The sequence below is a fragment of the Pholcus phalangioides genome, unplaced genomic scaffold (genome assembly GCF_987345545.1).
Source record: "Pholcus phalangioides strain wild (caught in Gottingen) unplaced genomic scaffold, Ppha-v1.0 ptg000008l_1, whole genome shotgun sequence".
Classification (NCBI taxonomy): Eukaryota; Metazoa; Arthropoda; class Arachnida; order Araneae; family Pholcidae; genus Pholcus; species Pholcus phalangioides.
Window position 1 is genome coordinate 24,952,109 of NW_028301601.1, and position 27,976 is coordinate 24,980,084.

A 27,976-nucleotide genomic window follows, 5' to 3' on the forward strand; every position below is an offset into this window, starting at 1 on the left:
AAGGCGAGTAAAGAGTTTTGACCACGTTTTTCGCAAAACACACCACTGTGCGACGTCGCGGCAGCTGGATGCTCCCTCCAGTAATATAAGCTCGATGCCAATGAAGCATTAATATTTGCATAACCTTTTCATAAAATAAGATACAAACACGGCCAAAATCACCAGAAAATACGTTGGAAGATGTCCCGTAAAGTTTCCAATCACATGGTTAAGTTTTATTAATCCAGTACGTCTACGCGGTGTCTTTTCTTTTTTCCTCGCTTGGTCACGGCCGTTCCAAAGATTGAATGTCATCTTGCCCTCCTCCCATCTTTTTTTGACAGCTGTTGATTAGCGTATTATTCGGTAAGATTTCATCGAAAATTATTTACTAAAATCCAACATTTAGATAATTAATTATCATCCCCACATATTATAATACATCTAATTATCTCGCCTCTCATCAATCATTAAAAAAAACCGCAATTTTGTGCATATTTCACTCCGCCCATTTTTTTTTTATTGCTTTTTTCTTCTTCCCCCCTACCTTGAAGGGATATCTCTGGAGAAAGTGTCGGGTTCGATTCCCGAAAGTAATTTATATTACTTTCATTAAAAGAGTGAGCTTGAAGTTAAACAAGTGAAGCTCGTTTATGTGATCAAAACAAATGTTTAAATCATTGTTCACCGGAAATACTTTATGCATACTTTATGTGAGCAATATGTGATTGGAGATGGCGAATTGGTGGACCCCCCCCCCCACCACGTACCGGGCCCGGGCTTGATTTGTGGGAAAATTATGGATTTAATTAATCTGGAGCACTTATCCTACTATTCATTAAGTTCCCCCCTCAACCATTTCTCAACCATTTGCATTTTGCCGATAACATTCTTGTTATCAGCAGTAATGGACAATGGGAATGGAACATGACCATGGACAATGGAGCCATTAATGAAATAAACAGAAGGATCAGGATTGGATGGAGCACTTTTGGCAAAAACTGTAGTTCTGAAGAGCCACATGCCATTATGCCTGAAAAGAAAAAGTGTTCAACCAGTGTGTGCTACCAGCACAGACTTATGGAGCTGTAACATGGACACTCACAAGACGATACAAAGGCTATAGACAACACAAACGAGCATGGCAAAATATGTTGGGTATCATTTGATCATTTTTGTCGCACCACGGTCATTTCCTGCACACGAGGGCTAATTAGACCGGGACCTACAATTTATTGCTGATTCCGAATGGCAGGCTTGCTTTTTATACTCATCGAGAGATTGGTGTGCAAACCCCTCGATGGGGGACTCCCTGCGGTAGCAATTTTTTGCTGCGGTCAAGTCACCATTTTTTGTTGTACCTATGTCAGGAAAGTTTTCTGACAAGGACGAACCAGGTATCAAACTTGCGACGCCTCTAAACATCCTTTGGTACTTTAGGCGAGTATTTTATCGACCGGGCTACCACGCCCCTGTTAGGTATCACAAGAAAAGACAGAAAACAAATCACTTGGATAAGGAACCACACAAAGGTATATGATATCATGGAAAGAATCAAACGTTTGAAATGGAAATGGGCTGGACATATTTTCAGAAGACAGAACAACAGATAGACCACAAGTATTCTAGATTGGTACCCCCGTTAAACGTCCAAGAAGGCGTCCCCACGCAAGATGGATCGACGAGATCAAAAAAGTGGCTCGAGTCAACTGGATGGCTAAAGCATGACAGAGTAAAATGGTAAAATTTTGAGAAGACTCATCCAGCAGTGGATGGTCGTTGCTGATGACGACGATATATATAGTCAGTTTTTATAATCGCTTTCTTAATCGCGGGTTGCTGTGGTTTTGAAATATATGACATCGATATTTCTCATGGGCATCTTTTTGTCAACCACCTACCTCATTGGGCATTTTGCCTGTTGTTACCTTGTGTTTGTATTTAAAAAAAATGATACCTTGATATGCAATGTATCCGAGTTAAATTTGCAGCAACATTTTTCAGCAACATAGCAATATCTTATCGAATATCAATCACCAATTTTTAAAATATTCAATTTAAATCATTTGAAATTTTCAGTAATTTTATTTCCAATTTAAAAACACAAATTTTATTTATTATTGACAAATTATTAGGAAATTTATATTTGGCCAAACCACTATTCACGCATCCCACACCCACAATTTAAATTAATTTGTTTCACCGTGAATTTTTAACAAATTTTATTGCTCTGATTATATTTCATTTATCAGCAGGTAAAGAAGTGTACGAATTTTTTTGGTTTTTATTCTTTTTTTTTATAAAATTTTTTGTCCAATATCGTGAGAATGACCCAATTCTAAGTAAAAACTTTTTTTCTTTCTTTTCTTCACAAAAACACAAGTGCAAACTGATACAAAAGACAAAAACAGAATTTAAAAAAAAACTGGTGCAAAAAGACAAAAACAGAAACAAAAAACACACACACATATATATACAGGGTGATTATAAAAAAACTATCCCGACATATGGCCCCTAACTATCATACCATTCACAGAAACTGAATGAAATTTTGGCATTAGGTATTTTGAGGTATGCGCTCAAGAACGATATGGAAAACAACAGTGTCACTCTAACAGTTACGGTTACAGTGAGAAAATTTCAAAAATATCAAATGGAAACACCAAGTTTTTTGTATTGGAATGTGATCTCCATACTGAAAAACACTAGCGTTCGAACGGCAACTGTAGTATGAAAATCACCAGCGGTAGATAGGCTAAAAGTGAGGACAACCAATAAGGACAGAGAAGCAGCATAAAATAAAGCATTTTATTGTGTTTCACAAATTTTCCACATGACCTTGTAGAGGACTAATCAGGCTGGGATCTCAGCCGAAGAAACAGTGTGACGAATGAAACGAACATTAATGCTCTGGTGCACGGCAAAGTCCTTTTTACTTTTTCCTTGCCTAGCTCTGGGGATTTTCGTTGCTACAGGTGCCATTCCAACGCTATTTAGTGTTTTTCAGTATGGAGATCGCATTCCAATACAAAAAACTTGGATTTGCCATTTGATATTTTTGAAATTTTCTCACTGTAACCGTAACTGTTAGAGTGACACTGTTGTTTTCCATATCGTTCTTGAGCGCATACCTCAAAATACCTTATGCCAAAATTTCATTCAGTTTCTGTGAATGGTATGATAGTTAGGGGCCCATATGTCGGGATAGTTTTTTTATAATCACCCCGTATATACATGTGTGCAAAAATATAATATATATAAAACATAAAAAAACAGACATCTCTGCTTTCACACCTATATCCTTCCTGTAGTCTCACATGCCTACGAAATCTGGGACCCCCATACTCTCTCCAATATAGACAAAGTATAATCTACTCAAAATAAATCTGTCCGCTTTATTTTAAACTGCTGGTCATCCTCTGCCTCCGTCACTGAACTTGCCAATTCAATATTCAACTGCTTTTCCCCCATAGACATATCTCTGGATTAACTTCCCTTTTCAAAGTCCTTCGTGGCCATTTTCATGTCGACGCTTCTAATTTTTTAACTCCAGCTTCATACTTTCCAAAAATAATTAACTATTCACACAAATTGAATCCCATCTTTGCATCCACTGATTGTTTCAAATTTAGTTTCTTTCCTTAAACAATAACCGATTGGAACAACCTCCCACCAAACATTTTTGATCGTACAAAAGTTTCCAATTTCCTTTGTAACATCAATCGTCTCTTCTGCCAAACTTTACCACCGCATTCCCTTGTATAGGCCTCCGCCAAGCAATATTGAATAAATAAATAAATTTAATTTAATGAGTTTCAATTGGGAGGGGGGGATAATTACTGCACTTGCACATTTGTGGCAAAACCGAAGCAAAATAAGTGATCTAACCAGCTGATAAACCCAAAAGTTAAAATTTGAACATTCATGCCACTAGATCTTGCAGCAGGGCCTAGGGCTGGGATTTTCGGTGGGGATATGCACGATCGACATTTGGAGGGGTTGGATCAACATTGGAGGTTTTCTTCCTGATAAATATTTAGTTACCGCCCTCCTAAAAGAATTTAAATTAACAGAAATTGGTAAAAATAACAAAAAAAATTTTTTTTTATATTGCAATTTTTCTTTATCGAAATATTAAATACTAATTTTTTTTTTTGGTCAGCTTGGGGGTGCGAGCTCCCTATGCTTGTACCCAGGGCAGGAACTAGAGGGGGGACAGGGGGAAACTGCTCGGATGACAAAATTTAGGTGGCAGTGATTTTAGGTGAAAACAAAGAACACTGTTATGAAATTATCCAATTTTAAAGGTGTGGGGTAGAAAAATAATGTTTGCTCTGATTAGCAAAAATCCTTTTTTTTCTGCAAATCAAATTGTCAACCAAGATCTGTATGCGCCAATTCCGAATTGTCATTGAATATCTACTTGGCAGATTTCAGTGATGAATTGAGAACAAAAGGCTGAATTTCTCATGAACCAGAACACCTATAAGCTTTGTTGTAGGCTATTTCGAAAGCTGTTGCAATGGACAAGTTTTTGGTAAATTCAACTGTAGCTAGAAGGGTGTTTGCAGAATCGGCAATATAAAAAGTTTGGCAACAATTTGATTCTGAAATTCAACTATCTTTCGCCGCTTATAACTTGCTGTTAAATGCAGATATTTCAATGAAATTGCTGTTACCTTCAGTGGTGTATTTACGGGAAAGCGGGAAGAATTAGCGGGCTGTAGCTAAGATCTGCAAATTAAGAGGGGCAGGAAATTTGTGGAACGAATGGTCAAGAAAATTAGGATGGGAAGAAGGCGGCAAAATTTGTCACATACAGTGAAACCTTAAATCTATCTCTGCCTACAAACTAGGTCAGTGAGTGACAAAACGGATGACCTAGAGAGTTTTGAAGCATGAGTGACCACAAGAGCAACCTAGAGCGTGTGTCATACATGTGAATGACCACAAGAATAACATAGAGCGTGTGTAAGTAAGTATGTGAATGACCAAAAGAGTGACCTAGAGATTGAGGAGCCATGTAGTGACCTACAGTGTGTGCAAGAATGTGACAAAAGAGTGACCCAGAGGGCAAAGGAACCATGTCAGTGAAGGACCGATAAAAGTGACAGAGTACGCGAGAGCCTGTGAATGACCTGAAGAGAGACTAGGTTAGTGAAGGAACAAAAGAGTGACCTATAGTCAAGCATGTGGACACCATTCCCCACATCCTGTAGCAGTGCCCCTAGGCTGGGATCTTTGACAGGTCCACAAATCAGACTTTTCACAGGGCCTTCTATGGTGAATTTATTGCATGAAAAACAATAAAAATGATGATAATTGTCCCGACCCCCAGAGCTGAAGCAGTGTCAGCCCCCACTCTTGTGGGGGCAATGCGAGAGCCGGAAACAGTAAGGGCGTGCCTAAAATCCCACCCTATGAGATGTTGGGTGGGAGGGTCATGCAAGCATGTGAGCGACCAAAAGAGCGACTTAGAGATACAGGCACAGTAAAAAAGCTGAGGGGGGGGGGGAATCAAATGTGTTTTTGTATAGGGAGGCAAATTCCAAGAATACATGGTCAAGAAAACCAGACTGGAATGAGAGAGGGGGGGACGGTAAAATTTGTGCTGCCCACAGGCGGCAAAACCATAAATGCACCTCCAGTCACCTTAGACGTTTTTCTTTCTGCTCTTTCAAAATATGTGCTTAGCTTTCGGTGTAGGAGTTGTTCAAATACTCACAAAATTCGGCTTTCTGCCAGACTCAGTACATTTTTTTCCCCATAATCAATTATTCACCATATAACTCGAAAACAGTTCAAGACAGGACAGGGTTGGTAAGGTGTTTATGTTGAACTAGGGCTCACCTATCACACACACCCCTCCTCTCTTGTTTGACAAGACATGGCACGTTCACCCTGTATTGTTATACAGATAGAGGGTATTGTTATATGGGGATTTTCTCTGCATACAGCGCCCATGGGGCCCCACATGAGAGGAGGGGGGAACTTAATGAATAGTAGGATAAGTGCTCCAGATTAATTAAATCCATAATTTTCCCACAAATCAAGCCCGGGCCCGGTACGTGGTGGGGGGTCCACCAATTCGCCATCTCCAATCACATATTGCTCACATAAAGTATGCATAAAGTATTTCCGGTGAACAATGATTTAAACATTTGTTTTGATCACATAAACGAGCTTCACTTGTTTTGAAAGTAATATAAATTACTTTTGGGAATCGAACCCGACACTTTCTCCCTTTCCTCTGTTCTTCATGTTTGTATAGAGTATTATAAAAATTTCTCAACAATACCAATAATTTCATTTCCATCTTTTGAGATGGTCCCATCTTTCCTTTTTAGTGCAAAAATTTCTTTTCTCCCAACACACAGTTTTCGTTTTGCTGATTTTAAGCTCCTATTATCTTCCAGTGCTTTCTTTACAATATCACAGTTAAACTTCCTGACATCTTCTGTAATCTGCTTTCGTACCGTCTTACAAAGTTCTGCATATTCCACTTTTGATTTAAGGTCATTCTTCTTAATCTGAAATTCTCTCTAGTCTTTCATCAATTTCTTTGTTTCTTCTGTTATTTTTTTCAACGATTTGATTCACCAGTGACTTCTTTTGCTACTTGTTTTAAAGTAGTGATTAAATTTCTGTTCATTGTGTGGTGAACATCTTGTCCATCTTCAGTGGTGCTATATAACAAATCAAATCGGTTTTTCAGCTGTAACGATTTAGAAATTTATATCAATGTTCTCGCGAAGATTTGCCATATCGGTGACGATTCTTGTATTTTTGATAAGTTTTGCTCTTTCCATTCTCGTGTTAAGTATCTTACCAGTCGATGGTTGCTTCCGGTATTGAATTAGAACACTGCAGTCTTAGATCATATGCTTCTTATTAGATAGGATGTAGTCGATCTCGCTTGTTTTTCCAGTTGGGCTTTTCCAGGTCCACTTTCTTTGGAGTTGTTTCTTTGTTGTATTTCTAGGTATATAGAAACATTTCCTGATGTACCTCCCATGTTTTCGCATTCTTGGAATGTGCTTGAGAACAGTAGTGTAAATATAGGTCATGCTGTCTGTGCGTGGGAGTGTATAGAAGAAACCCATATACTTGCACCAGTTGAGGTTTCTTTTGCAAAGGGTGGCAGCAGCTCATCTGCTCTCACCAATTTAAATAAATTCTCATTTTTTTTAATGTTATAGAATTGCTGCTAACTCTACATGTCATTATCTTAATTTAAATACTACACATTTAAATATAACCACAACTATATATATATGATAAAATATAATGCCCATAAAAATATTTATGGTCATCTTATCCTAAGTATGGATAGCTTCTCGATTTACCCCAACATATTTATTGCACTTCTTTTTAAAAGTGTCACAATTGTGTTAGAGTTTACTACCCTCGGAAGTAAGCTTATTGTATTTATTAACAACCCTATTCCCTGCAACATCATAACCTAGAATTGTCCCTTATCAATCGATACTGGTGTCCCCCTGTAAAAGCAGTCGATTGACGGTGTAAGGTTCCAAAACCTTACAGCATGCTCCAGTCCAGGACAAACTAAGCCTGGGAAAAGTGGAAGGAGAGAGAGAGAGAGAGAGAACTTTCGGAGAATTCGAAGAGACCTTTTTTGAAAATGAAACTGAGTATTTATTCATTTTTATGACCACCACCACTGAACAATGTTCAGAAAACCTAAGCTGCTTGTCAATGAGAATTCCCAAATTGGTGACCCTAGTTGCATATTTGATAGTGATGCCATTCAACTTGTAAGTGAAACACGGGTTGTGTTCATGATCATGCACTTGTCAGAGCTAAACATCATGTTCCATTCATTTGCCCATGCTCCAATTCTGTTTAAGTTGGTCTGGAGCCGTATCGTTTTGATTTTCGACAACTCCCTAGCGGTTTGATTTTTTTCAACAATTGTCACAATTTTACATCTGACTAAAAGAAAATTATTCGCTCTCAACTAGCAATTAGGATGGGACGAATAGCGATTTGGTCGAATACAACGATCAAATATCAATTTTCATCACAATTATAAATAAAATTTGTGTTTTTAATTGAAAATAAAATTACTAGTAATTTCAAATGATCGATACTGAATTTTAATTATGCAATTTATTATTTAAGTAAATATTAAAAAAAACTGGTACTTAAAAGATTTTCATTGTCATCACATAATGGCAATCAAATTCAATGATTTATTGTATTTTTATATTACGTACTGAATCAATTTTTCTTTTTCAACACTTGTTACTATTTTACACCTTTTTCTTTTTTCCAGGATTCCAATTGATAATAGATATGGCTTTTCTGAAGTTTGTCAAAGGTGCGATCGTCGGCACTGAAAGTCCTCAGTTTGAAGTGCTAAGCAAAACAGATGTAAGAGTGACAAAACTTATTTTTAACAGCATGTTCCTTTCATTTGTTTTTCTGAGACTCTTTGGGTGTGTGTCTAATTATGTTCAATTTCCATTTAGACAGAACTTTGGACAGTTATTAGACTATGGAACCCAAACAAAGATAAACACAGTATTACTTTGGTTTACTAGCATATTTCATTCTGTTAATGTGCTCGTAATCCAAAAACACTTGTAGCTGCCGCCTCCCGAATTTCAACCCCCTCTCCCAGAAAATTCTTGTCTCCCAAATTTTGACTGTGATTGTAAAAAAATCCCTACTTTGATTGATTGATTGACTGCTCACGCACAGAGCTGTTGTGCAAGACAACTTTCTCTATCCACATCCTAGAAGACATTTTTCCTTTTGAACTGAGCACAACTTTGGTCTATCGCGGTGGTCAATTTACTACCTAGTGAGTTGTGCCAGAAGCGTGAGCGTGTACCTAACAGTTTGTGTGCACATATAGAGTTGTCTGATTTTTCAGTGCTTCCACCTATATTTTAGAAGTAAAATGGGTGAACGGGTGAAGTGTAATGATTGAATATTTTCCTGGATCTTTGTTATGTGCCTTGATCTAAAAACAGTTGGGTGTTGCTGTTGTGAATAAGTAGGTTACAGATTTCATGGGCCATTGGATGTGTTGTGAGTGTATCTTTGAGAGCTTTCAAAGAGGACAGGTTGTCTGTTTTTATTATGGTATCATCCTGATTTTCTTTGCATGAGAGAGACGGTTGTGGAATAAATCATTTGGGTTTGCAGGGCTCGGCACGGGTCACTTTTTTCACTAAAAGTCACTTTTTTAGAAACTGGTCACTTTTATTACGTATTTTCAGGCCCAGGTCACTTTTTCCACTTTTTTAGCAAAAAAACCTCTGTGTCGCGCGCTTTTCTGCTGTCAGTGTTTTTCTTTTCTTCAAGGAGGAACTTTACCTGTTCAATATCGCTAATTTTCTCCCTCCCTTCATTGAACTACGATCGAAGGCATCTTATCTTCCCGGGAGCATACCGTGTGACGTCAGCATAACTTGATTTCAAGGCGCTTGGAAAAAGTAAGCTCCTTGGTTAAAGAATCGTCATTTTATGGAAAAGCCGGTCGGAAAAAAAACTAGCGTAAAAGGCGTAGTTACAACAAGAATTTTTTCCCCCCTATACTACCATTCTTTCTTATTTCCCCACGTGCTCACTCGTTCTTTCATTTTCATCTTATTTTAAAATTGATCCTTTATTTTATTTGTTTTAAAAAGTTTTAGTCCTAAGGGCCAAATTCCTTTCTCTGAGCATCGATTAAGTTACATTTGTTGTTTGTTCTATCGTTACTTTTGTTAATTTTTTTAAATGTTATTTGAAATGACGATTAGAGAGCCCGTGCAGAAACTAACTTACGCGCAGCGGGAGAATACCAAAGCGCGTATTAAAGACGCGTATTATTAATACGTATTAAGCGTATTATTAATACGTATTAAGCGTATTATTAATACGTATTAAGCGTATTATTAATACGCTTTGGAGAATACTCTTGTAGCTGGCCAAGGTTAAAGAAGCTCGCATGTATTTTGAATTTACTTACAATAAAAAAAAAATCATCCGATTGAAAATCGCGATCTATCGACAAATAAAATTCGTACTATTTTTCTAACTGGATTTAAATCTCAGCACGAAACCGTACCCCCAAATTTGATCGAAAGGAGAACTATTTATGAAAAGATCACAGAATCCTGCAATTCAACATTTAGTTTAACATAAGGGTTTCCAAATCAGATGAAAATTTGTCATCAGGCTGATAAAAACTCAGTTAACGTGCATGCGAGCCGTAACTGAAGGTGGATTTAACGATGGGCACACAGAGCGCGCCTTTGGCCCCTACTTCACATTTTTTTCCTAATTTAAAGGGCCTAATATTAATTTTTTTTTATGCCCGGGCCGTAACTTAATTTAGAGCATCTTCACGATACTGATTGTTGACTTAATATTGTTGGATTGTTTTCCTTTTTTTTTCTCTCCATGCACGTGCGGGAACCGGTTGTTCCGACGCTGTATGCAAATCGGCGGCGGCGTACCCTCACGGGAGCACGGATGTATAGACTGGTTTTTTCTCTATAGGTGAGATGTCTGTTTTTTCCGCATGGATGTATGTCGGGATTCGATTTTTCTCTCTTTTGATTGCCGGCCGTATTTTTGATGAACGAAAATGATCTTGTTTTTTGTTTTTGCAACTTTTATGGAAAAAGAGTTCAAAATGAACTTCTGATCATTGTTTTTCTTCAGCTCAGTCGGTACGCTCTGCTCCCCCAACAAATATCGACATCTTGCGCACCATTCTTGATGTGTAAAAAAATCTTATTTTTAGACCTCGGAAGTTATTAAAACGTTCGTCTCGAGTCTGTTATGACCGCAGTAGGAAAGGGCGGGGGTCTGGTTCCACGGGTGTTGAACGAGGAAAGGTGCCGAGTTTACTCATTTTTTGTTAAAAAGAGTGGATACCGGCCGCGAGCGATAGTAAATTTTCGTTCGTACTTGCGACCCGGATTGCTACATACCTTGATCAGATCCAAAAGCGGGGTGGGCGGCAATGCCTTGGACGGCGTTTTTGATGGAATGGTATATTTAAGAAAAGGCAATAAAAATTCCTTTGCAAAATTATCGAATTTCACAGTCAAGGGGCAGTAAAATTACGTTTCCCCTCCAGAAAAAACAATTGTATTACGGCCATGGTAAATCGGGTGTCCCGGATGGGGACGAATTCACTATTTTTGTTCGTTGAAAGTTACGGGAGGAGTCTGCGCTAACGTGGCGACTTGTTTTCGCGCTAAAATAGGTAGCCCTGACAGCAGCATCCATAAACTCTGTATCAACCGCATTTATAAACCCCGTATGTTATTGATTCGATTTTTGTGTTCATTTCATCCTAATTTTTCCGTAATTCATCCGTATTTCCCAATATATTTCTATCGATTTTCGCATATTAGGTTAATTCATATTATAAATTATATATTTTTTTGTAATTTTTTGTGTGACCTTTGTCAGCCATCTTGAATTGACTACCGCAAAACGGCGATTCCTTGGCTCGAAAAAAAGTCGCCACGTTGGTGCTTGCAAGGTTCATGGGAAATTTACCGGGGAAGGCCGCTGAGTCTTTTTTTCTGTTAAAAATTACGGGGGGGGGGGGAGAGGAGGCCAAAATTATACTGTTTCCAGGGGTAGGAACACCGCGCCAAAATTAACATCTTGCGCCATCCTGCTCCAATAGTGTTTTCGTATTTTTCTGCGCCAAATAGCTAATTTTGCTTCGTATGTCCAGAATTTCTTAAAGGACGCCAAAAATTTTTTGTTCCTGCTTACCGTGAAACGATTCTTTCTAAGCGCGTGTTTTATATATATTCCACTGTACGCCTTATTTAAACTATCGGCCTTTCCATCGTGAAACCCCGATAATATCCGTGATTGTGCAACTGAAGATAGTTTGCAATGGTCTTTCAGCTTTAAAGTGCGCCGCTGTGGTGGTCGAGTGGTCATAATGACGGACTCGCATCGCGGGGACCCGGGTTCGAGCCCCATCGTCACCACAGTGGTGGTCGGCTGAAGTTGGTTTTCTGTGGTTCCCAACTTCAAGGCGCAAATGCGAGCCGATCTCCCCGTTAAAAAGTCTCGCCACAGAGAGCGACAGTCCTACAAACAGTATAAATATTCAGTCATTACACAACACTCACTTCACTTCTGAGATATAGATGGCAGCACTAAAAAATCATACACAACACTAAATACGCACTCAGACTGTTAGGTACACATACTTACACTTCCGGCACAACTCACTAGGTAGTAAATTGCCCATGCGATAGACCTGAGTTGTGCTCGGCTTCAAAAAAAAAAAAAAAGCTTTAAAGTGCAAATGCGAGTCGGTTGCCGTTTAAAAAAAAGTCGCCACTGGATGCAGCAGAAATTACTGTAGTCGATCGTCATTGCGTCAAATCCAGATGTTTCGTGAAAAAAATTTCCATTCCGGAAGTAAAAAGTGTGTTTTCGCCGAATTACGAATGTTAATTTAGAAACTTTGCCGAATAACGAGTGTCAGATCGCTAATCTCGCCAAATAATGCGTACTTAATCGCCAAACGTCGTGTTGATTCTTCCGAAATTCTCCCCCAATTTGCAACAATTTCTTTCCGAGTATAAAAAACTTATAGAAAATTTTTTGCTCATTTGAAGTGCTGCTGTTCAAGACAGCAAATAGTGCCCTCAGTAAGCAAAAATCATCTTAAATAGACTGGTGTGAAAAATTTTATGACAGCCTCTCTTTCAAACAAGGTGTCAAAAGCCTGAAACACAAAAAACAAAAAACAAGCTGATAAAATGATGTTTGATAACAAAAGACAGTGCAGTTTTATTTTGAAAAGGGATGAGGGTTAACGAAAATATTCTTGTTAATTTCCCTGCTCCAATAAATATCTGCTCCAAATCCTATATTTTGCTGCTCCAAAACTGATCCGAATCCTATATTTTGCTGTTCCAAATCCTGAATTTGCTGCTCCAAAACTGCTCAGAATCCTGAATTTTGCTGCTTCAAAGCTGCTCCGAAATGGACTTTGTCACTTCCCACCCCTGTGTTTCTGGGTAAAGGAGTAAATGTGTTTTTTTTTTTTTTGCAGGGGTGTATGTTGTGTGTAAAAAAAGGGAAAATATATATTTTTACAAATTTCAAAACTGGTTTATTTTTTCCCTCACCCAAGGACAGTATTATTTTGGTAAAATAGTACTCGCCCACTTTTCCCAGTCCAGCCATAGGTGGAGATACTTTAAGGTCTTAGGGGTGTGGCACGATGACAATTGATATACATCATATATATGTATACATCAGTAGGCTCTGCCATTGACGCTGGTGGGGGGGGGAGGGTGGATTGCCCCTCCCTCAACATATAATAATTAAAATAATTAAGTTAATTTAATAATTTATTCAATTTAATAATTTGAATACTTTATTCAATTTAATAATTTGAATAATTTATTCAATTTAATAATTTAAATAATTTTTTAATTTAATAATTTAAAATGTTAAAAATTTAATTTTATGGTTTTTAATCATTAAGTAAATTTCTTAAAATTTGTTGGAACATATTATACAAACCTAGGTATGTAAATCAAATTTGTACTAGTTAAAAAAAGTTTGAGTACATTTTGTATACTGTCATTCATAGCATAACATGAATGAAAAATCCACTGGAATGTAGATAGGACAAATTCTCTCATCAAATTTTGTGTTATTTCATTTTTTTCCCTTCTTTGAATGGGAAAAATTTTTCCCGCTTTGAAGTTTTTCCTGCTTAAGTTGATTTTAAGATGGGTTGTGGAAAGCAACATGGGGGAAGGCATTACTGCTGTTACTTAAAAAGGATGTAATGTAGTTATTCTCTCACACATAGTTGTTGATAAATTTGATAAGTTATTCAAAACTTTTCTGGTTAGCAGAATGCGTTTGAGTTTGATTTAATTATTTCTATCTATTATGTAAAAAAAGCAATTTCAATGAGTTCTATTGAAATGCAAAGTTGAAACTAAATTCAATTTCAATTCATTCAATTTGGTAATAAAAATTCATTGTCCATTTGGTCTCTCTCTCTAAAAATATTTTGGTCACTATTTGGTCACTTTTAAACATTTCGGTCACTATTTGGTCACTTTTTCAAACATTTTGGTCACTATTTTCACTAATTTTGAGGCCATGATCCGTGCTGACCCCTGGGTTTGAAGTATTTATTATGAGAAAGTTATATTTTAACTAAAAGTATGGTTTGTGTGAGTATAAGTTCTTCCATAAATAAAGGTACCACTGTAGTAATCACATATAAATTTTCCATTGCACACCTGTGTTTCATGCTTAAAATATTGGTACGGTATATATGACTACTGAAGAATTAAATTTTTGTTATTGAGTAATTTGAGTCGCTAATTCTTATTCTTAGACAACATTGTACTCATCTAAATGCATTTAAACTAAAAGAATTTTTTTTTTCAGGATTATGAGCTACGATCATATCCAGAATGTCGCTGGGTGACATTGTCTATATCTGAAAAGACTCTCGATGAATTTTCCAGGGAAGATTTCCATCGTCTGTTTGATTACATCAACAAGAAAAATGATGCAGGTATAACAACTTTAGATTGTTTGGAAAGAGGCAATATTGATAATAATTTTGGTTAGTCATGTTAAGGTATCCTTTCTTGTCACTTTTCTTTAAAATGGTTCTGGATTGAACTTTAAATACATTTTTCAATAGAAAGTGTCTCGAAATGGTGAAAACAGTGACAAAGTTTGGTCCATCTATTATATTTTCTATGAAAAAGTTGTTTTTATGTCAAATTTTAGGCAAAATTTATGTGATATTCGAAACATGATTGCAAAAAATTTTATAAATGAAATGCTTTGTGATTTTCACAGTGCATTTAGCTAGTAATGTTGCAGGTTATGAACCAAAATTTAAAGGATTGCATGATATGTTCATAAGTTACACCAAAATATGTTTAAGTATGTGTGAATTTTTTGAAATTTCATCCTACATTTTGTCTATAAAACACTGTAATTTAAAAAATATATGTGATAGACCTTAGATTTTGGTTCATAACCTCAACAATATATAGCAAAATATCACATTGAAATTTCGTAAGGATGCAATGCATCAATTTTTATAAATCATGTCACAAAGTCAAGTAAAATGTCAAAAATAGCATTCTTCGAAAAACACTTTTAAATTCTTTATTCGCGTATTACTTGTATGTAAAAACGCAACACTAAAGTGAACGTAACTTTGATTCTAAGCACCATATAAACAAAACAAGGCCCGTTTTGGAATCACAACAAATAGGGCTTTTATAAAAAATTAAAAAAATGAAAATCCATATTTTCTTCCAAAATGACGTTTTCAACATAGTCGGATACCTTAATGAAAATAAATTATCAGCAAATATACAGTGTTTCAAAAAGAATTGTCGGATTTGAAATGCGTATATTATGAAAAATATTAAACACACGTAGACACTTAAGATTATTTTTATATTACCTGGCTAATCATAAAGGTTTTTTACAAATCAAATTAAAGGTGGTCTATATTCGACTATAATTTGCATAATAGCAGCAATGGATGAAAACATGCTCGCAAAGTTTGGGACGAATTTGACTACCGTATAAACATATACCGTGCATCTCAACAACTTTGGGATGCACGGTATATGTCTATACGGTAGTCAAATTCGTCCCAAACTTTGCGAGCATGCTTTCATACACTGCTGCTGTTATACAAATCTCTAGTTCGACTAATGTAGCTGGAAGAGAGAGGCACATAAACGTAGTCTTTTATAAACCCCCACAAGAAGAAATCTCACACTGTGAGGTCCGGTGATCTTGGAGGCCAGTGATGTTTTACTAAATCGTCAGGTCCATCATTTAGGAATGAGATTGTTCAAAAGTTCTTGAACGTCCAAGCTCCAGTGTGGTAGTGTCCCGTCCTGTTGGAAAATGAAGTTATCCAAATCGATTTCTAACTCTAGGAAAAGCCAATCTTGACAAATACTGAAGTGGTGGCCAAAAAGCATTACTGCTACCTGTTGGCAACTGCGTGAAACTTGAGATTTCCTTCTTTCTACCTATACATTATTCAATCTAAATGGATTAAAAGCTGAATGTTATGATTTGTTTAAATCGGATGCTTCTTTTTGTAACACTCTGCATTTTGGGCAGAGCAGGCCATGATAGAAATAGCTTTCTTTGCATTGAAGCCTTTCAAAAATATTCTATTCATTTCTAGGGCTGCCCAAAAATTAGAGAAGTTTTTTAAAACAGCAAGGAGTGAGTGTTATAAGGAAGACAAACTTATCAAAGCCTAAAATTAACAGGTTTGAAATCGAATAAATGAGAGCTTATAAATAAATAACAAATAAATAAATTTTATTGATTTGACCAGTAGGTCCTTCAATGAGTGGCAATTCGTTTTTGCCACTTTTGATGAGAGCTTATAGGAAAAGGAGATTCTTTAAACTTTTTTTAATATACTATGTACTCAACTAACACCAGCTGTAGTCTGCTAAAGATGGTTTTAGCACAACCCAGCTGAATTTGTAGGTATCTCCATCCATTTCTGATTTGGTCAGCTCCTGATACATGCAGATGGGAAAGGTTTGCTACTAGAATGTCCAGACTGTTTGGTTTGATGGTAAGGAAAGAGTGTGCGCTCTGAAAAAAGTTCCTCTGTTTTTTCAATGTGTTTTCTATTAACTGAAATCTTTCATTTTGCATGAAATATCGCAAAACTTTTCAGAAAGAGAAATAGAGGTACATATAGAAATACAAGGTGATCCAAAAGTCATGCAATCTATTATAAAAAATTAATTTCTCAAATTCTACTGATTGTAAATTAAAAGTTTTTTCATATAGACAGCAGCACTATACTGTTCAAGATGAAAAGGTTTTTTTTTTCAAATTTTCTATGTACACTGATACTCTCAGTGACTTTTTGTTTGTTGCATGATCAAGATATTTTTTGCCAGAAGCAAAGAATTTTTATGATTAAGCAATATTTTTCAACTCATTCGTTTGAAGCTATTATTGAGGCGATCAAAAATGAATTCCCAAAAGTTTCTGCGCCCAATAAGAAAACAATCTTCCGATTAGTGTTCCATTTTTGAGAAACTGTAAACGTTGAAGACCACAAGAGAAAGTTGCAGTCCATCTCTACTGACTCAGCATAGAATGCATGAATTAAAGGAAAAAAACTAAAGAAATTGGAGTTTGCCTGCATTCTTCAACCTTTCCAGTTTCAAAGTGGGCTTCCGTCTGCACTGAGCCAACATGGAATATGTGTACTAAAGGAGAAATTGTTGAAATGTTGTACTGTTCATAGAGCCCTAAAGAAATTGGAGTTAAGCACCTGTCGTGTTCGGGTTTTTCCAGAGTTGAAAGCTCCAGATCAGATCAAATAACCCTCTTCTAGTGCTAAGGTAAAACTGTATTAAATTCCTTTCTAGGAATTTACAGATGAGTTAGTTTAATTTATACTGGTGAAATGAAGTAAAACATCATGAGTTTGTGTGAATATTTCTTATTTTTGTCTTGTTGGAATTCATTGCATTGCCATGAAAGTTATGGGTTTTTGAAAATGTCTAGCTGACAAATTATATAGATGTTTCCGTGGGCTTTTAATTGTTTACCACACGTACAATTCCTTGCAGGGATATCAATTGATATGACATCACCTGTGCTCTTCCATGTAAGTCCTGCAGAAGAGAAAAGCAAGGACTACTCGGTGTCGTTTTTCCTTCCTGCTAAGCTGGAGAATCCACCTAACCCCATGGATGAAGGTCTGTCACTTTCTGAGACTGCACCGAGGGAGATTTTTGTGAGGTACGAGTTTTTTTAAAAATTATTTTAGCCACATTTATAACTAGTGATATTGGATGCAATGCAAATTGCAAATAAAGATTTTTCCACAGGAAAAACATTAAGGAAGAAAAAATGAATCAGGCCTGCCATTTTGTTGCAAATTGAATCGTACAGACATAAATTTACTTATGTCATTGCTGGACATATCTATTGCCTTTTTTGCCCTGGGACATAAAAACTGTGACCAGACATTTATTATTTTGAATCTTGTACCCGACATGGAAGAACTGAAAAGATTAACCAAACTCTATGAAAAGCCAAAAACTTAAATACTTTTGTAGAAATTTGTCCATCCTTCATTTATATTATATCCATGAGGTTTTGATGTATGTGAAATTCCTCTTTTTGAAAGAATCAAAAATGACTAGAAATATCATGGATAATAGTTCAGGCCCCCTCCCCTTTGAAATACAGTGACACTTCGAGTAATATATGACACTATATAAGTTATTAGCAAAATATACTCGCGGTAAAATAGCTTTTACCTGCAAGCAGATGTTTGATTTAATGCGCTTGAAACTTACAGAAAAAATCTTATTGGTACATAAAAGTTTGGATGCTTTGAAAAAGCCAAAGCAATTTTTTATAATGAATTGCATACTGTATTTTTCCTGTGAACAAAGTCATTTTTATCTTGTGTAGAATGAAATGTTCTACGAAACCAGACATGCACCTCGTCCGGAGCTTCTAATGAATTGGTACATGTTGGAATGTGGTGTGTCTGTGTTGTGAACCTAACGTAAAGTTTGTTTCTGTGTAATGCTTGTTATGTGTAGCAATACACAGAACTGCTGTACACAGAATACAGATGTGCTACCATCTGCCATCAACATTTCTAGAATACAATATGTACTGCATCACACTAATTTATTTTTATGTGAGTATAGGTTCGCATTAAAAAAATCTGACCATCACTTATCTGGTTCCTTTAAATTTCTAGCAGGGATTTCAAATTTCATTTGTGGTGAGCACAATTTCTATCAAAATATTCTATCTTTGGCGATTGCGTAGCCCCATTTTAATCTGAGAATATCAAACTCTTTCCTACACATTATTATGTCACAATCACATCTTCATTGAAATTGCAGCACTGCAAATACAAATACCACAATAGGCAAATTTCCCCAACAAAGAGGCTGAAAAATTATTCTCATAAAAAATGTGGATGATAAATATCACCAAAATACCCAAAATAAAGGCATATATCACCAAACTAATAATGATATACAAATACAACGCCACAACAGGCAAATTGCCCAACGAGGTGGCTGACTTAATCATGGATCCTGAGCCATTTTTTTTTTTTGGAGGCCCTACCTACTACTGCTACACCACACATGCACCCCCCCCCCCCGCGGAACCCCCCAACGAATCGGTACATGCGGTAATGTGCGTGTACGTATAGTGCAACCTGACGTAAAGTTTGTTTCTGTGTAATGTTTGTTATGTGTAGTGCTATCATCTGCCCCCAGTTTTTCTAACTATGAGTGAAGTGTTATGATTGAATGATTTATCGTTGTAGGACTGTTGCTCTCTGTGGCGAGACTTTTTAACGGGGAGATCGGCTCGCATTTGTGCCTTGATAATACACTGCCCATAAAAAGATTATGGTTATCTTTGGCCCATAAAAAGATTATGGTTATCTTTGGCCCATAAAAAGATTATGGATAGCTTCTCTTGATTTATCCCACTATGTCTATATCATACTGCTTTTTAAACGTATCAGTTGTGCTAAAATCCTTAACCCCCCAGAGGTAAGCTATTAACAACCCTGTTAGTGAAAAACTCAAACACTCCTTGGGAACCACAACTTGGAATGGTCCCTTATTAAACAGTACTGAGTACTGGTGTTCCCTTGTCGAAGCAGTTGATTGAGGTGTATTAATAACTTGTGGCCCATCCTATCCATTCTGTTGAAAATTTTTAAACACTTCTATCATATCCTCACACACCTGCATTCCTCCAATGTAAGCATATTCAAGAAATATAAACATACTAGCTATAATACCCGGCGTTGCCCGGGTTTTCTTCAATGAGGCTTTATGAACCCCGTGATATCTCCCTCTTTCTTTGAGGGATATGCAAACCGTGTCTAAAGATAACCAATATGGCGACGTCCTGCGCGACTCATGAAATAAACAAATCTAAATTTAAAGAAACATAGAAATGAATAGTCCCCTCCCCCCTTTTTTTTGATGGGTGCTAGATATTTCGATTCCCTCCCCCTGAACTTCAAGTTATCCATCTCTGCCTGTTTCAGCTTCCAAAAATGCTTAATTAAAGCTGTGGAATTTTTTTGATGCACTTTACGGTGCCCATAACTAATTTTAAAATATCCTAACCCACATGAATTTATGCAAATAAGTATCAAATGACAATACGGAGACATTAATTTTCATGCTTGAGAAGATGTAATAAGTTGAAATCAATGTTATTACATGGATATCCAACTCAAAAGTAGATCCGGCAAATTATTCATATTTTTAATTTTCTGGGCTTCGTATCTCCAAGTGAATTCAATATTTCAAAAATTGAGAATTCAATTTAATTTTTAAAATTATTGATGTGGCAGGAAACCCCCCCCCCCCACTAAATTTCCGTATTTATGCAGTTAAATCGGCAATTTTAATACTGATTTCTATGAGGATCACCCTTTTCCTGACTCTCAAAGCGATGCTGATGATGATTATGATGTCTATTCAAAAAGCCTCATTACTGAGAGTATATCGAAAATGTGGCAAACCATTATAAAGGCATAAACTATTATACATATACTAACAGGATTAAAGAAGTGACAAACCGTTGTAAAGGCATATACACGTCTGAAACACATTGCTAGGGAACCACGGTAACCAAAGTAAACGTTCGGAAAGTGATTGTTGAGGCCCAAAAACCATTGTTGCCGGACAGTTTTTTGCCCATTCGGGGCATTTGCCCTGGTCTGACGAAATTTTAAAGTAGCCTATCGTTCAAGTCGGGTCCCATTTGGTATATATGCAAAATTTGGCGACGATCGATCTAAAATTGTAGATTTGTATAGAGAACACACACACACACACACACACAGAAAATCAATTTTATATATATATATTCAAGAAGCCTTGTGTGTCAACAAGAGCATGTTTAGCTCTTCTCTGCAACCTGCCAACCAAGTCTATATCCTCTGTAGGTACATTCTCCAAAACCTTATGGCATACTCCAGTACAGGACAAACTAAGCCTCGGAAAAGCAGAAGAATGCAAAAAAACTTTTTTAAGAATGAAACCAAACATTCTATTCAATTTTTTACCACTGTTGAACAATTTTCAGAAAACCTAAGCCACTTGTCAACAATGAGAATTCTCGAATCAACGACCCTAATTGCATCAGAGGTAGTAATGGCATTTGACTCGTAAGTGAAATGTGGATTGTTTGAACCAGAAAAAGTGACCATGCACTTATCAACTCTAAAGGTCATGCTCCATTAATTAGCCCATGCCGCAATCATATTCAAGTTAGTCTGGAATCTCTCCCTATTGCTTGGATTCCCGACTAACTCCCATTAGCTTCACATCTGCAAATTTTCTACTAATAATCCCATCAATGCCCTGATCGAGCTTATTAATTAAAAGTGAAAAAATTATTGACCCAAGGGCACTTCCTTGAGGGACTCCACTTTTGACAGCTGTCAAATCTGAGAATTCTACGACTCTATCCAATTCAGCAAGTTGCCCTTCAATCCCAGTCTTGTGTAAACGCTTCAAGAGTTTACCATGTTGAAATTTAATTACCCGATCGAATGCCTTCTGGAAATTAAGATAAACAACATAGACGTTTTTGCCATGTCCCAAAGCCTTAGTCAAGTGATCGTAGAAGCAAAGGAGGTTGGTTACACATGACTTCCCCTTCAGGAATCCAAGAAGGTTTTCTGACATCACATTATTTTTCATCTATCCACTTCACTAATTATTAACTTTTAATAGTAATTTCCAATATTTTTGAGAGATGGCTCATCAAACTCACAGGATGATAATTTAAAACTGTTTCCTCGACTACCCTTTTTAAATATAAATATCAGAACCACATTAGCAAGCTTCCAATTCCTTGGGACAATACCCTCAGTAACACTACTCCTGTAAATCTGTAACTGGCCCAAACAGTTCATTAGCACAATCCCTAATGACCCTAGGATAAATATCATCTGGTCCTGGTGCTCTCTGCTTGCAAATACATTTTTTGGAAGTTTTATGACTTACACGTCTTCCACCTGAATACTGTTGAAGGCTTTATCACCTTGGCTTTATCATATCACAACTTTGTCTTTGTGTGTCATGAGGATATATACTTTGGGTATAATCTTCGCTATTATAAACCGCAGTGAAAAAATCATTGAAAACATTATGCATGCCTACATAACTCTCCATGCTAGATTTTTCTCTTGAGAGGGGGTTAACTGTCCCCTTACATCCATTGTTGATATACTTGAAAAATGATTTTGGGCCAGTGCCAATATTATCTGCCAGTCTAGATTCAAGATTCAACTTCCTTTTTTACTTTCCTATATATATATATATAAAATCACTCTTCAATATCTTTTTTTCAGTAAATAATTCACCTGTTCCACACACACACTTTCTGAATTCCCTTCTCTTTTCAAGATAGAGATTCCACATGTTATCCGTGAACAGGGGGTGGGGGTACAATGAACAAACCTGCTTTTTATGAGCAAAGGGTATGCCCTCATGTAAAACAGTGGAAAGTTTTGTTCTCTGAATTCTTCTCGCTGATTTACCACACCTACTGATACCAACTGGTCTGTAAAAATTTACCCTAATCTTCCCCCTCAAATGTTTGAAGTTGGTTCTTCGAAAACAAAGAACTATTCTATTATTGTTCGGTTTATCTGTGAAGAAGCTACAAAAAAGTTAATAACCAGATGATCACTAAAAAATAAGCTGTCTCCAACAAAAACATGTTCAACAACATCCCCAGAACTAGTGGCAATCATATTCAACATAGAAGTACCTATAGTAGCTTCTGATACCCTCTGATACAAGAAATTATTGAGCACTAACTTAAGAAAATCTGTCATATTGTCCCCTAGCTAATAATTCTCCCAATTGGTACCCGGATAATTAAAATCCCCTAATGCTACTACCCCCTTGTGTTTGCACATGTACAAAATTTTTTCATGAAGCTTGGAAATATAATTTGGATCTTGATTCAGTGGGTTATAATAAAATAACATTGTGTTTTTAGATGCGCATGTATCTTAAGAATTTCCAAAACGTTTACTGTTAAATAGTTGGTTGTCTGTAATGAACCTATGAACTTTCCTAATTCAAAAAATTCTCATAGCATTCTATTTTATAGCTCAGCCTCGACAATCTTAGGTATACAGGACAGAGACTACCTCAAATTTCTAAAATCTCTGATTATTTGAAAAATCATATGAAACAACTTTTGAGGGGGTTGATGAAAAGACCTCCCTATATTTATTTTATTGTAAATATACTGTACATAAGTACATAATGTGGCTCTCCGAGACCGTCCATCCCCTTGGGAAAGAGCGCAAACCATCCCAAGATGGTCTCTCTGGGCAGTCAGCGGTCATATCTGTCTGTCTGTACATAATGTGTAGTAAAACATTAGGAAAATAAGCTCATTCCTGGGACAAAGTTGATTGAAACTTATTCTCATATGATGAAATTGTTCTTATTTATTTTCTTTAGACCTATGTATTCCTACTTACTCTTCAAGGATGATGTCACTCTCTGCTATCCATACGCAGGTTTATAATAGCTGGCTGATGTGAAGATATATAGAAAAAGAGAATATTCAACTGCCCCTGCAGGGAATCAAATTCACTTTCTGGGTGAACGCACTAGACTACAGAGGCAATGAATATCATGATCTTTCCTTGAAGGTCACGTGTATTGAACGGGAACGTACATGGATGGTCAGACCTAACTTAGGTCAAAGCTCACAATTGCTGACAATGCCACTTATGATTGGATGGCGACTTATCCTAGGATGATGTCAGTCTTCGCTATCCATACAATGATGATCGTTTGGATAGTGGAGAGTAACGTCATCCTCGGATAAGTCACCATCTGGTGGCAGTGTCAGCAATTGTGAGCTTTGGCTTGAGTTAGTTCCGACTGTCTATGTACAGTCCCGTTCAGTGCACACGAGCTCCAAGGAAATATCGAGATATTAGTTGCCTCTGTAGTCTAGTGATCTAGAGCGTTCACCCGGAGAGTGAAAGGACATGGGTTCGATATCCCCATAGAAGCTGTTGAATTTTCTCTTTCCTAAATATATATTCGCATCAGCCGGCTGTTAAAAACCTTTGTATACTTACTCTTATATTAAAATGTCATTTTTTAAATATTTCTTTCACACTATAAATTTACTGAGAAAATTTGCTGTACTCTGGGAAAACCTCTGGCTTCAATTTTTTTATGATATGCAAATTATTTGAAACAACACTTTTGATGGGGAGGCAGCATGGAAATTGACCTTCGCTACAGGGTCTCCATGGTGCCTTGACCTTTACTAAAAGGGATCCACTTAGTCAAAAGGTTGGAAAATGCTGCTTTATAGTACAAAAACATACACTTTCAAAATGAACAAAAGCATAAATGTAAAACGTAGGCTAAGTTCTCACAAAAATTATTTAAAATTATTTCCATTGATAAATGATTACACAAATGTGAAAAAGGTTGTATTGTAATTTATTTAGCTCAATTTGATCAAATTGGTCCTTGCGCCATTAAATCCAAAATCCAATCTAATTGTAATTTATTAATGTGTTATTATTTTTAAACTATGCTGGATAGTCGCAAGCCGGATGGTCGAGAGTCTGTACTGTAATTTTAGTTTTAAGAAGACTTACATTCTCTTGGCAAAAAAATAGAATGAGCTTATTTCTGAGAAGGAATTTAGAAAAATTGCAGCACCTCTGATTGTAACAATGGTGCAATTATTGAATCACTGCATTTCACTCATAGGTAGCAAAAGTTGATGGCAGATGGCAGCACTACACATAACAAGCATTATGCAGTAACAAACTTCACTTTAGGTTCAGAACACTTACACGCACATCCCAACATGTACCAATTCGTTAGAAATTCTGCAAAGGACACTATTGTAACAGGATTTCTTGACTAATAATGGTGTTTTCAGCTGTGCCTCTATTTCAGCCCATGACCAATATGTTGAATTTATTCACTCTGTCATGAACCTTGGTAAATTTCTTTTTCAAAAAACAGCCTTGTTTGACACTGTGCAGTTAGTTCTCACTTTATTTTCACACGCCTTCTGTCTTTTCATTCTAGTTCATTGATTTAGTATTGAATGAATATATATGTGTATCTTATACTATATCATGTTTTTATTGATGCTTCAGAACTTTCAATGGAATGGCCAAGGCTGCCGACTGGAAACGTGAATTCGATTTCCTGAAGTCCAAAGTAGAAAGTGAGAACGTGGATCTTTCAGAATACCATTGTGCTGGATATGATCCTCCATTCAAACCCTTCAACCGCAGGAATGAAGTCTGGATTGTCAAGAAGTCCATACCCAACTTGGAATCTGAGGCATCTGTCGAGTAAAATTGCACTTTTTTTTAGCATAGCGTTATATCTAAAAGATATGGTAATTATCGTAATCATCTTGATGTTGTGTGATGATAAAACAAAATTGCAGTGTTTTGGTGGCGATCAATTCATTGATGTTTGATGTATTTTTTCATTTGTTTGTGTTTTTTGTGAAACGCTAAAGAGAGATGTTTGCTATCTGCCGTTAGAGTTGTCACACACAATAATCATTTGCTTTGTTTATATATATATTTTGGTCACTCAACTTTTCTTGTTTGGTATTGTTGCCTCATTTTTATTGATTCGATTTTGTATCGTGTTGTATTGTTATTTTGTCTAAAGTGCTTTTATGTATTGTTTTTAGAAGTAACAATGATTTTTTTACGCATGAATGGAAAATATTGAGAAAGTGTCAGGTGTTGATGAAATTCTCATTTAAAAAAAATGTTCTTACCTATTTTCCATATTGTTTTCCTGGAATTGAACAAAGTCATGACATTGAGTATGATTTTTGTTTTCCGTTTTTTTTTCTTCTCTCTTTCTGGAGGATACTGTGACGAGATAATGTTTATATTTCTTTTCATCTGTAATATTCAAATCATTTAAAATAAGTAGAAGAAATGTGTAGCTCCATGAATGAGACAATATATCATGTCTGTGCTTGTTCTGATAACTAGTAGCTGTTTCTATGTTACGATAGTTGACTTCTCCAGTAGTTGTTTCTTAAAGCGTACATATATTTTATGTACGCTTCAAATATACATACATATATTCTCCTTCCTATTATCTCGATATATGTCTACATGTGTGCAGTGTGCAGTTTTCATTATGTCAAAAGGATCCTAAGTGTCGTGTCTTGTTTACGTCGGTGATTGCGTGTGACATATTTACTTCCCCAATATCATCCCTGCTCAATGTTTTTTCATATTCATTAGGGATTTTTTGATGCTCTTAGCATTCCAAGCATTTTATTGGTCGTGCATATTTTCTAATGTTTTTGTGGTGTCAAGTTTTGAAGTTGTATTTTGGTCTTTGTTTTGCGATATAATTTCGTTGTTGTTTTATTTAATCACCAGTAAGAGCCAAGTCGGCTTCTTGGTGGTTTTCCTCTCTCTTTGTATGATATTGTGTTCCCTTAATAAATAAAAATATGTTGATTGAAGGAGGCAATAAAAACCACCTAATATGGAACGAATCTGACTTGATGAGTTGTTCAATCATTACAAACAGCCTACTGGTGCATAACAAACAAAAATAGGATATCGTTCCCACTAATATAATGAATTTGTTCCTTGTAAAAAAACAAAATTGAAAATGTGGAAAGTTTTATTTTTTCGCTTCCTCCTTCAATTCAGCAATTCAGTTTTTTTAAATACATCAGTACGTAAATAACTTCCGTTTTTGTAGTCGAATAGAAGACTGAAAAAACATAACTATCCATGGAGTTAGAGCCATATTTAATATATGTTATGCTGTGATGTCGCAGAACAAAGCTATTTATCTTGATTACTTAGCTGTTCTTTAAATTAAATTTTATTCTTTTAATAGTTCTACCAAAACGTATAGGAATCAGAATTACAGACATTGTGAAATCACCAGAATGTAGATTTATTTTTAGTTTCATAAAAGTAGAAAGATGTGTAACAGGACAATGAGCCCTCAAACATTGCTGAGGTTAGTGTGAAATGATACACGAGCATCTAGAACAAGAGTTACAGAGTAGAAACTGTTACATTGATTAATATGCAAACTTGCTTAGTGGGTCTATATGTTATTGATTCTGTTGTTCTTTCTGGTCACATAACGAATGGTGTTTGTTATATATTGTTTCCTTTGTAGACTAAAAACTTGTTATTTAATACTTATACTTTTATTTTCCACCTATTACTACAATACATGAATGAAAGGCACAATAACTCTGTTTCTGTTATCATCTATTACTGCTGAATGAATTTATTGTGTTCACATTTTAAGAATCATTGGAATACGATATGTATTGCATTTGTGAATTGTATAGGAAATGTATGTGATAAAATAATACTTATAATCAACATATCTGGAAAATATTGGCTACTTATGTGTGTCAGATGAATTCAGAAATACTTCCATGGTCCCTCATTTTATTTCTGAATTCTCGGAGCCTGTGTCACAAATTGGTGCTGAGCTGTTTTATTGAAATATGTGAGCAGTCATTTGAATCTTAGAAAAGTAATTTTTATGTGCATGCTCTCGAATTTTCATCTTGGGGATTTTTTCTATAATTGGTCTATAGCACCCTTGTGGGAATGAAAGTTGTTTGAATTGGTTATATATATATATATAATACTCAATATCTTCTAAATCACTGAGTAGCAATATCCTCAACTCAGTGAAATACCTCTGATAAAATTTGGTACTGTACACTTTGAGAACCACAAAAACCACTTTGTATATTTGTGTACAAAATGGCTTGTAACCACTGACATAAGTATGTTTACTGCATCTCTTGACCTATTTGCCGTAAAAAAAAAAAATAAAAAATTGAAGCTTGCAGTGCTTACTGTGATGCAACATGTATGTTAATATTTGTTTTGAAAAAA

At 36.1% G+C, this 27,976-nt stretch overlaps 1 protein-coding gene across 1 annotated transcript; it reads left to right on the plus strand.

Annotated features, from left to right (window-relative positions):
• The first annotated feature begins 269 nt into the window (after window positions 1–269).
• Window positions 270–27,967, plus strand: LOC149084075 (heme-binding protein 1-like). The gene is made up of 5 exons (XM_089234425.1): window positions 270–345; window positions 8,276–8,373; window positions 14,401–14,530; window positions 17,607–17,778; window positions 25,208–27,967. The coding sequence occupies exons 2-5, from the start codon at window positions 8,296–8,298 to the stop codon at window positions 25,410–25,412; spliced, it is 585 nt and encodes a 194-aa protein (XP_089090551.1). The 5' UTR covers window positions 270–345; window positions 8,276–8,295; the 3' UTR covers window positions 25,413–27,967.
• Window positions 27,968–27,976: the final 9 nt, after the last annotated feature.